The 10,244-nt window shown below is 38.1% G+C and overlaps 1 protein-coding gene across 1 annotated transcript in view; it reads left to right on the top strand.

The window, feature by feature from the left end:
• Positions 1 to 206: 206 nt before the first annotated feature.
• Positions 207 to 10,244, top strand: part of CBLB (Cbl proto-oncogene B) — a 243,189-nt gene continuing 233,151 nt past the window's right edge. Inside the window, exon 1 of the mRNA XM_004378154.2 lies at positions 207 to 386. Coding sequence (XP_004378211.1) covers positions 219 to 386 — 168 coding nt within the window. The 5' untranslated portion in view covers positions 207 to 218. The remainder of the gene's footprint in view (positions 387 to 10,244) is intronic.

Here is a 10,244-nt window from a genome sequence, read left to right as displayed (position 1 = left end):
GGGTCACTGCCCCTAAAGTCACTGTGTGTAAAGATTGAGAGTGTAAATTCACACTCTCATTGAAAAGTTGGATTTAGAATCCTGAGTTTAGTTCTCATTGATGGAGGATGTAATGGGTATGAGTAAGCCTGTTCAGTTTCTGTGGGGTAAATATTTTCATGACAAACTAACTTTTTTTTTTTGTTTTTCCTTTGTCGTTCAAAGAACTAAGATTCCAGATGGCAAATTCTATGAATGGCAGAAACCCTGGTGGTCGAGGAGGAAACCCCCGGAAGGGTCGAATTTTGGGTATTATTGATGCTATTCAGGATGCAGTTGGACCTCCTAAGCAAGCAGCAGCAGATCGCAGGACTGTGGAGAAAACTTGGAAACTCATGGACAAAGTGGTGAGTTTTGCCTGACTGTGCCTGTACTTGGTCCTGTTCATCCTGGGTATGGTTTTTCCAGATTTATTTATACTCCTAATTTCAAGTAGTTATCATTATGGCAACAGTCTTTTGATTTTGGGTGACTGTTTTCCTTACATTCATTCTCTGAGTTTTGGAAAGTTAGATTCAGAACAGAGACTTTTTTTTTTTAACTTTTGTCCTGCTCTTCAAGGTTCAGAGTTCCTCTATATGACTCAGATATGCAAAGCTTTTAGTGTTGGCTGCTTTTGCTGGTGTATGGTGTTTGCAAGTGTTTATTGTGTCTCATGTGAAGTTGTGTTGCTCTAAGATAACAGAGTGCAAACAAGTAATTTAAGAAAAATCTCTGAGAGAACGCTCCTGACAGCCACATGTGTGCTGCTGAGAATATTGAGAAAAAATCCAATTAGCCCTTAAGTAAGGAAACAAACACTTAAGAGAAATAGTTTCCATTTTGATATTTGAGAGTTCATCTTCATTAAGAAACTTTTCTCTTGTTTTAATGGTAGAGTTACAGTTGCTTTCATCTATGATTCCATTTTCAAACAGGAAACCTTTTTGATTCACATTGTTTATTGCGAAAGGAAAATTTATGTTGGGGTGGTGGGACTGAGACTACCAGAAACCTCTGTGGTTTCTGCATATTGACTTCAGATGAACTAAAATTTCATGAGAAGAAATGAAGCTAGATGTTAGTGTCCAGAGAACTCCAGTTCAAAAGGCAACCTGAATACTTTACAGGGATCTGCTCAGAAAACTGCAACTGTCAGTGTCCTGTCTTACTAAGTAGGAATGTGCAATAAATATGATGGAGATGTGGCTTGCTGCTTTGCCAGGTGAACAGCTCTTGTTTTTGAAGCCGTAAAGCTGTCCTCTACATATTGATAAGCGTTCATAGCATCTCGTGGCTTTACTTCGTAGATTTTTAGGGCTTATTACAAATTTAGTTGAGGATTTTCATATCTTTATAACGACAGAAACGGAGGTCCCCCCGCCCCCGATTCCTTTGTAAGGATGCGCTAAATCCTCCATGAAGTCCTATGGTGGCATTCACCTTTGCTTTGGCTTGCAGCAGTGTGCAGATACTGGCCACAAACAACTGCTGTCAGTAGGATTAGTACTACAGGAAGGTGACAAGATTAACTTTATTTTCATATATTTGTGTAGAAAGTGCAGACGGATAGATGGATGGTAAGCCTGTCATTCTGTGGCCTGTGGTGGTATATGCAGGGCCAGAATATTTTTGCCAGAGAAATATCCTTCGTTTTCGGCTTCAGTGTGACCTATTTAAGCGTCTTCCAGTTTATTCAAATTGTTGTATTAAAGTGCTCCAGACAAAATGATGTCATGGTGTCAGAACATTGAAACTTTCTGCTTGGGGTAAGGTTTTGATTTTAGCATTGGGTATTTAAGAATGAGAAGTATGCACTTTGGCGGAGTGAATCTACTTGGCAGGCACAATGCTAACTCTCTTTGCTTTTCCAAAGATTATGCAGTTGAAGGTTACCCTTTTTGTCTTAATCTTACTTGGGGGTAAGAGAAGGAATTCAAGGTTTCTGTGTACTTACCTGTTATATTCCAAAAATCCTGTTGCTTACTAGTCGATTCCGACTCATAGTGACCCTATAGGACAGAATAGAACTGCCCCACAGGGTTTCCAAGGAGCGCCTAGTGGATTTGAACTGCCAACCTTTTGGCTAGCAGCCAAGCTCTTAGCCACTGCGCCACCAGGACTCCAATCTGTTATATTAATGGGCAACTAACTAATGGATCGGATTCCACAAAGAGAGCTGCCCCTCCCTCTCCATCCCCTTCTTTGAGTAGTCAACACTTGTACATTTGTGAGTATTGGTTAGAACATCAAATCAGAAAAGATTTATATAAGGAAGTGGTCAGATGTAGTAACTATAAAGTCATCACTTTGGAAACATTATAAAATGGATGGTGTGCATAATTTTGGTCTATAATGGATTGTTAACATAAATTTTATGCACTTTTAATTATTTAACCATGAGTTGTGGTAAAATAGATGGTTAGTCGATAGTTAAGCATCTGCCATTGTTTATTTTACTAACCCCTTTTGCGGGTTTGGGTTTAGCCTCTCTACTTGAGAAACTCGACTCACAAGATAATCTGTTATCTGAAGTCTCCACTTAGTGGAATATGGGTGCGGTGTTGGCAAAGGCGCATTGCTGTGGCTTTTCATATTTGTCTTCATTATTTGTCAGAGATGAAAATTGTGTTCATTTGTGAATGCATCTGTCCATAGGCTTTGTGGAGGGAAATCCCATAAATTACTGTGAAACAGTTCTGTATGTTTATTTCTACTCTATCACACAGTAATATAAAGGCATTGGTAATTTCTAATAGGCAATATATTTTATTTTACTGTGTAATGCAAAAGCATTCCCCACATGTGTTTATCATTTATTTGTCAGTAGTAAAGGAAGTGGTTCATGATATCGGCATGGTCCTGATGATTACATCAGAGCTTTATTATTAGTCCAAAAGTTAATTCCTTGACACATTACCTGTTTTGTAAAATAACTGCCATAGCATGAATTTAGCTAGTCAGTAGCAGAAAATAATAAGCTTCATGTCTAATGGGTAGTGATATAAAAGGGAGCATTTAGTGTATAAGGTTAGGAGCCCTGGTGGCGCAGTGGTTAAGTGCTCACCAGCTAACCAAAAAGTCGGCAGTTAAAACCTGCTAGCCTCTACAGGAGAAAGATGTGGCCATCTGCTTTGGTAAAGATTTACAGCCTTGGAAACCTTGGGCAGTTCTACTCTGTCCTATAGGGTCATTGTGAGTTGGAATCGACTTGATGCCAGTGAGTTTGGGTTTGTGTTTTAGTGTATAGTTAGCATTTTTTTTTTATGAAGCATTTTCACAAGGGCAGATAATACAATATGAGGTATAATATGAAAACAAACTCCAAATTCACTTTGTCTTAGCTACTTAAAAGTAAAATAACTTGTTTTACCGGGGGTAGTAAAGCAGTCTTGAACTGTAGAAAAAATATGTAGTAAGTGTGTAGTTTCAATGTTCTTTGGCCTCTAGGATTTAAAATGGTCAACTGAGATTCCAGTTCCAACTAATGGTTATGTTTTCATAAGGCAGGCTTTCTGTACTAGCTCACTGATAGTAGGAGATGGTAACTACTCAGTTATAGTCCTTGTAAGATGTAAAGTGTTCTGTAGCAGAATATCAGTAGCATGGGGTTGACATGGTACCTGTATTGGGGGAAAACAAGATTATTAAGATATCCAAAAGCATCCCATTTAGACATATTTTCTGGTTTTAACCATATATGCCATTGTAAATCTGGCCAAAATTTCCTCAAGTTAGGGGATCCATATGTGATACAGTGACAGAACTGTTAGTCATGAATCTACATCTAGGTTCAAATATACTCTGAATGTGGTCTGTTCCAAAGCTACTTAGGTAGGTTTCTTAAGTAATTCATAAACTTAATATTTACTGAGGACCTACTAGGTTCCTGGAGCCCTAGTGGCGCTATGTTTAAGAGCTCGGCTGCTAACCAAAGGGTCGGCAGTTCAAATCCACCGGTTGCTCCTTAGAAACCATATGGGGCAGTTCTACTCTTGAGAGTCAAATTGACTTGATGACAACTGTTTTTTTTTTTTTTTTTTTTAAACTATATTCCTGCTAAGTGCTTGTTATGGGAGATGCAAAGCTAAACCAGGCATAACTCCACCCTTGACGCAGCAAGGAGCTCAGAGAACAGCATCAGAGCCAGGCATATAAATGGATAATTGCCATGTAGTATGGAAAGGGCTGTAATACAGACTTTTACAAAGTGCATTGGGAGCAGAGTAGAGAGCATCCACCTGCCATTTAAGAAGCCTTGTTTTTCTAGCCACTGTTCAGACAGTTGTGTGTCTGGACTCCGCTGGCCATTGCCTTTTAAGAACAGCGTTGTTGTGCTCTCATTGGAATTGCTGAGGTGTGAGGGTAAGGAAGTGATTGCTAATCAGTATGGTAGGAGTGATAATTTATTAATGTGAGGTTCCTGAGCGTGGTCTCCACAGGCGTCTTAGCCAGGTGATGGAAGAGAGAAGGAACATTTTTCCATCTAATAGATACTTAATGTCCTGAGCATACATGGATGTTTGGGAAATTAAAAAATAATTAATTGATGCTAAAGAGCAGTACAAGTTGAGTATTTGCCTACATTTGGTCTTGCTGTCCTTGTTATTTATTTGAAATTACATGAGTGAAAGGCTTTTTGAAAGCATTTAAAAAGTGAGGATGCCAAATAGCCTTTTCCTGCCTTGTACTTTCAGTACATTTAATACGTTTGTCAAGCTTGGAATATAATTTTTTTCTCTACCTTTATAACTTCAATGTGACCATAATGTAATTTTAAGTTTGTCAGTCAAGGATGAGTAATTTAGATACTGAAATTAAAAAATATAAGAGTAAATATTCTTTTTTAAGTTGAATTCTTCATATCGCTGAAAAATGCTGCACGTGGAGTAAAGCGTTGGTTTTGGATGCCTGTTGATTGTTGGCCTTTTTAGGGCCCTTAGCAAAGGAAATAGCTTTTATTTGAATTTTTCCCCATAAATACTCCCACTTACCCGTAAGTTATTCTATGTTAGCAGAATCATGGGCGCTAGTACACATGGATACAGGGTTATAGCACATTAAATGTCCAGGTAATTTTGTTTAGTACTGAGTTAGATTTTGCTTTTGTGCTGAAAGATGTGAAGTGACCCTAAAGTTGGCCCCTTGTAACTTCTAGGAAGAGCTTTTTGATAAAGCAAAAGATTTAAAGGAATTCTGCCAAAAGGTATCTTGATTTATCCCTGTGCTGTTAGACATACATATAATGGAAGCCTTAATCAGTTTGTAATCTGTTAACTCCACAAAATTTTTACTATGCAGAATTTGAATCAACTTCTTTTCTTTCCGAGTTGCTTTATATGCTTTGTTGATTTCATCTTCATTTATCAAATCCTAACTCTAGACAGACAGACAATTATAAATAGCCATACCATACAGTAGAATAATAAATGCTATAATATAGTAAAGTGTTTTGACATAGTATGGCGGGGGGAAGAGTGCTGCTGGCTAGGGGTGAAAAGTTGGTGTAGAATGAAGCATAGAGGAGGTGTTATCCAGCTGTTCTTTAGAGGATGGTTGGGACCTGAGTGAGTTGGAGGACATATCAGGTCAAAAAAGTGATGGGTAATGGGAGGCTGTTGAGTGAGAGGAGGTAAGTTAGGGAAAGATGATAGAAGGTTTGAATTCACCATCAAGGAATTTGGCTTTTATTTATCTTGTAGGCAGTAGAAAACTGTTGAAGGCTTTTGAGTAGGAAGACAGAAACTCAAGGTTATTTTTTGGTAGATTATTCTCTTGATTCTGGAGGATGGGTTGAAAGAAAAGAAACTAAAAACAGGGAGAATGATCAAAAGGAATTAAAGCAGTCAGCAAGAAATAATGAAGAGCTGAGCTAAAGAATTGGCAATAGGTATAGAAAGTGTTGGATCAAATGAGGGAGTCATTCTGGAGGTTAAATCTGCATGTCTTGCTGACCCCTCGTAGATAGAGGATGAAAGAGAAGGTTAAGTGAAAATGACTCTTGAGGTTTTCAGCCTAGTTGACTCTGAAGGCAGTGATGCCATTAATGAGATAAGGAAGGGAGAAAGAAAAAGAGGAAGCTTGGGGATTGGTGCATGATAAGTTTGTTTTTGACCATGTTGAGTTTGACATGCCATTTTTGAGTTAGAAAATTGTGTAATTCAAGAGATAAGTTGAAACTACAGATAACATAATGGTAGATAGGTATATTAGAGTAGTATTTCAAGATACAGAAATGGATGGAATTTCCAAGGCAGATTAGAAGGTGAAACTAGAAAAAATCAGAGAATTACTTTTTCTTTTTCTTTTTTTTATTTTTTGAGCGGTGTGTGTGGTGTATTTATAATTAGATGGCAAAAAGGAAGGAGGAGCCTGCCAAAGAAAAATGGTAAGATGGATAGGAAAAAAACTAGAGCATACTGATTTCTTGGATAGAAAGGAGGTAGTTTAAAGTTCTGTAGAAAACACCAATGTGGGTGAAAATTTAAGAACTTTTCACTATCGTGGTTAGAGGCCATTTTTGGCCTTTGTAAAGTAGTTTCACTCATGTGATGAGTGTGTGGATAGTGTAAAAATCGTTCTAGAATTGTGACAACTCATGGAAAGAACGTTCTAATGGCTTCAGGGTTTGAGCAGATTTGAAATAACTTTGTTGTTGGGGTGCTGTAGGACAGGTTCATAGATTCATGGGAAGGGTTGTAGGTAGGAAGTGATTTAAGATGTAAGGGAAGAAGGAATAATTGAAGTGGTATCAGATTATGGGAGGGAAAGGTTAAGAACAAGTAGAAGGATAACCTTGCTAGGTTAATGTAACTTCCACTGAGACAAGAGAAAATCCAGGGAATAGACAGAGAAGCTTTGAGGGAATTTGTAAATTTTTGTATTGGGTTGTTAGGAAGTGATTTAAGCCACAAGTGTGAAACATTTAAAACTTTCTTTCCCCCCCATTTGAGAATATCATATGTCTTTTTTTTTTGTTGTTGTAGTTAAATGAAGTTTACATTTCATGTTAGTCTCCCATACAAAATTGTTGTACATACATTGTTATGTGACCCTAATTGCTCACCCCATTCTGCGACAGCACACTCTTCACGAGTATCACTTTATGTCCCACAGTCCAGTCCAATCCCTGTGTGAAGGGTTGGCCTTGGAAATTGTTTTAGTTCTGGGCCGATAGAGAGTCCAGGGGCCATGCTTTCTGGGGTACCTCCAGTCTCAGTCAGACCATTAAGTCTGGTCTTCTTACTAGAATTTGAGTTCTGCATCCCATCCTTATGCTGCTCCATCAGGGACTCTCTGTTGTGTTCCCTGTCAGGACATTCACTGGTGGTAGCTGGGCACAGTGTAGTTCTTCTGGTCTCAGGCTGATGAAGTCTTTGGTTTATGTGGCCCATTCTGTCTCTTGGGCTAATACTTTCCTTGTGTCTTTGGTGTTCTTCGTTCTTCTTTACTCCAAGTGGTTGGGACCAGTTAATGCATCTTAGATGGCCGCTTGCAAGCTTTTAAGACCCCAGATGCCACTCACCAAAGTAGGAGGATGCAGTACATTTTCTTAAGCTTTGTTATGCCAGTTGACCTAGATGTCCCCTGAAAGAATGGTCCCCAGACCCCTACCCCTGCTACTCTGTCTCTCAAAGTATTTGATTGTGTTCAGGAAACTTCTTAGCTTTGGTTTAGTCCAGTTGTGCTGACTTCCCCAGTACTGTGTGCTGTCCTTCCCTTCGCCTAAGATGATTCTTATCTGCTATCTAGATAATAACCCTCACCCTCCCTCCGAACCCGTGTTGACTATCAAAGAATGTTTTCTTCTATGTTTAAACCTTTTCTTGAGTTCTTATAACAGTGGTCTTATACAGTATTTGTCCTGTGACTGACTAAATTCACTCAGCATAATAAGTTCCAGCTTCTACCATGTTATATGATGTTTCACAGCTTTATCGTTGTTCTTTATTATTGCATAGTATACCATTGAGTGGATACACCATAATTTGTTTATCCATTTGTCTGTTGATGGGCACCTAGGTTGTTTCCATCTTTTTGCTACTGTGAACAGTGCTGCAGTGAACATGGGTGTGCATATGTCTATTCGTGTGACGGCTCATATTTCTCTAGGATATATTCCAAGGAGCAAGAATGCTAGATCGTATGGTACTTACATTTCTAGCTTTTCAAGGAAGCAACAAATCCATTTCCAAAAGTGGTTGTACCATTTTACATTCCCACGAACAGTGTATAAGTGTTCCAGTCTCTCCACAACCTCTCCAGAATTTATTATTTTGTGTTTTTTGGATTAATGCTAGCCTTGTTGGGGTGAGATGATATCTCATTGTAGTTTTGATCTGCATTTCTCTAATGGCTAATGATCGTGAGCATTTCAGGTGGTAGTTAGCTGCCTGAAAATCTTCTTTGGTGAAGTGTCTGTTCATATCCTTTGCCCATTTTTTAATTGGGTTATTTATCTTTTTGTTGTTGAGGTTTTGCAGTATCTTGTAGATTTTAGAGATTAAACGCTGATCGAATTTGTCGTAATCAAAAATTTTTTCCCAGTCTGCAGGTTGTCTTTTGACTCTTTTGGTGAAGTCTTTTGATGAGCATAAGTGTTTGATATTTAGGAGCTCCCATTTATATAGTCTGTCTTCTGGTGCTTGTGCATTGTTACTTATGGTTCCTATTGTGTTTATGCCATGTATTAGGGTTCTTAGTGTTGTCCCTATTTTTTCTTCCATGATCTTCATTGTTTTCGATTTTATATTTAAGTCTTTGATCTGTTTTGAGTTACTCTTTGTACATGGTGTGAGGTATGGGTCTTGTTTCAGTTTTTTGCAGATGGATATCCAGTTATGCCAGCACCATTTGTTAAAGAGACTGTCTTTTCCTGAATTAATGGACTTTGGGCCTTTGTCAAATATTAACTGGTCATGGGTGGATAAGCTTATATCTGGATTCTCAACTCTGTTCCATTGGTCTATGTATTTGTTGTTGTACCAGTACCAGGGTGTCTTGACTACTGTGGCAATATAATAGGTCCTAAAATCAGGTAGTGTATGGCCTCCCACTTTGTTCTTCTTCTTGAGTAATGCTTTATTCATTCGGGGCCTCTTCACTTTCCATATAAAGTTGGTGATTTGTTTCTCCATCTCATTAAAAAATACTGGTGGAATTTGGATCCGGATTGCATTGTATCTGTAGATTGCTTTGTAGAATTGACATTTTCACTATGTTGAGTCTACCTATCCATGAGCAAGGTATATTTTTCCACTTATGCAGGTCTCTCTTAGTTTTTTGCAGTAGTGTCTTGTAGTTTTCTCTGTGTAGATCCTTTATTTCTCTGGTTAGATTATTCTTAAGTATTTTATCTTCTTGGGGGCTATTGTAAATGGTATTGATTTGGTGACATCCGCTTCAAGGTTTTCTTTGTTGGTGTAAAGGAATCCAACTGATTTTTGTATGTTTACCTTGTATTCTGAAACTTTGCTAAAATCTTTTATTAGTTCCAGTAGTTTTTTTGTGGATTCTTTGGGGTTTTCTGTGTATAAGATCATATTGTTTGCAAATAGAGGTAGTGTGACTTCTTCCCCTCCTGATTTGGATGCCCTTTCTTCTTCTAGCCTAGTTGCTCTGGCTAGGACCTCCAGCACGGTGTTGAATAAGTCGTGGTGATAGAGGGCATCCTTGTCTTGTTCCCATTCTCAAGGGGAATGCTTTCAAAGTCTTTCCATTTAGGATGATTTTGGCTGTTGGCTTTGTATAAATGCCCTTAATTATATTGTGGAATTTCCCTTCTATTTCTATTTTATTGAGAGTTTTTATCATGAATGGGTGTTGGACTTTGTCGAATGCGTTTTCTGCATCGATTGATAAGATCATGTGTTTCTTGTCTTTTGTTTTATTTATGTGATAGATTCCATTGATTGTTTTTCTGATGTTGAACCATCCCTGCATACCTGGTATAAATCCCACTTGATCGTGTTGAATTATTTTTTTGATATGTTGTTGAATTCACTTGGCTAGAATATTGTTGAGGATTTTTGCTTCAATGTTCATGAGGGATATCGATCTGTAATTTCCTTTTTTTTTTGTGTTGTCATTTCATGTTTTTCGTATCAGTTATGCTGGCTTCATAGAATGAGTCTGGGAGTATTCCATTCTTTTCTATGCACTGAAATACCTTTAATAGAAGTGGTGTTACCTCTTCTCTGAAAGTTTGGTAGAATTCTCCAGTGACG

Source organism: Trichechus manatus, unplaced genomic scaffold (assembly GCF_000243295.1).
Source record: "Trichechus manatus latirostris isolate Lorelei unplaced genomic scaffold, TriManLat1.0 scaffold00055, whole genome shotgun sequence".
Classification (NCBI taxonomy): domain Eukaryota; kingdom Metazoa; phylum Chordata; class Mammalia; order Sirenia; family Trichechidae; genus Trichechus; species Trichechus manatus.
This window is presented reverse-complemented; position numbering and strand designations above follow the sequence as displayed.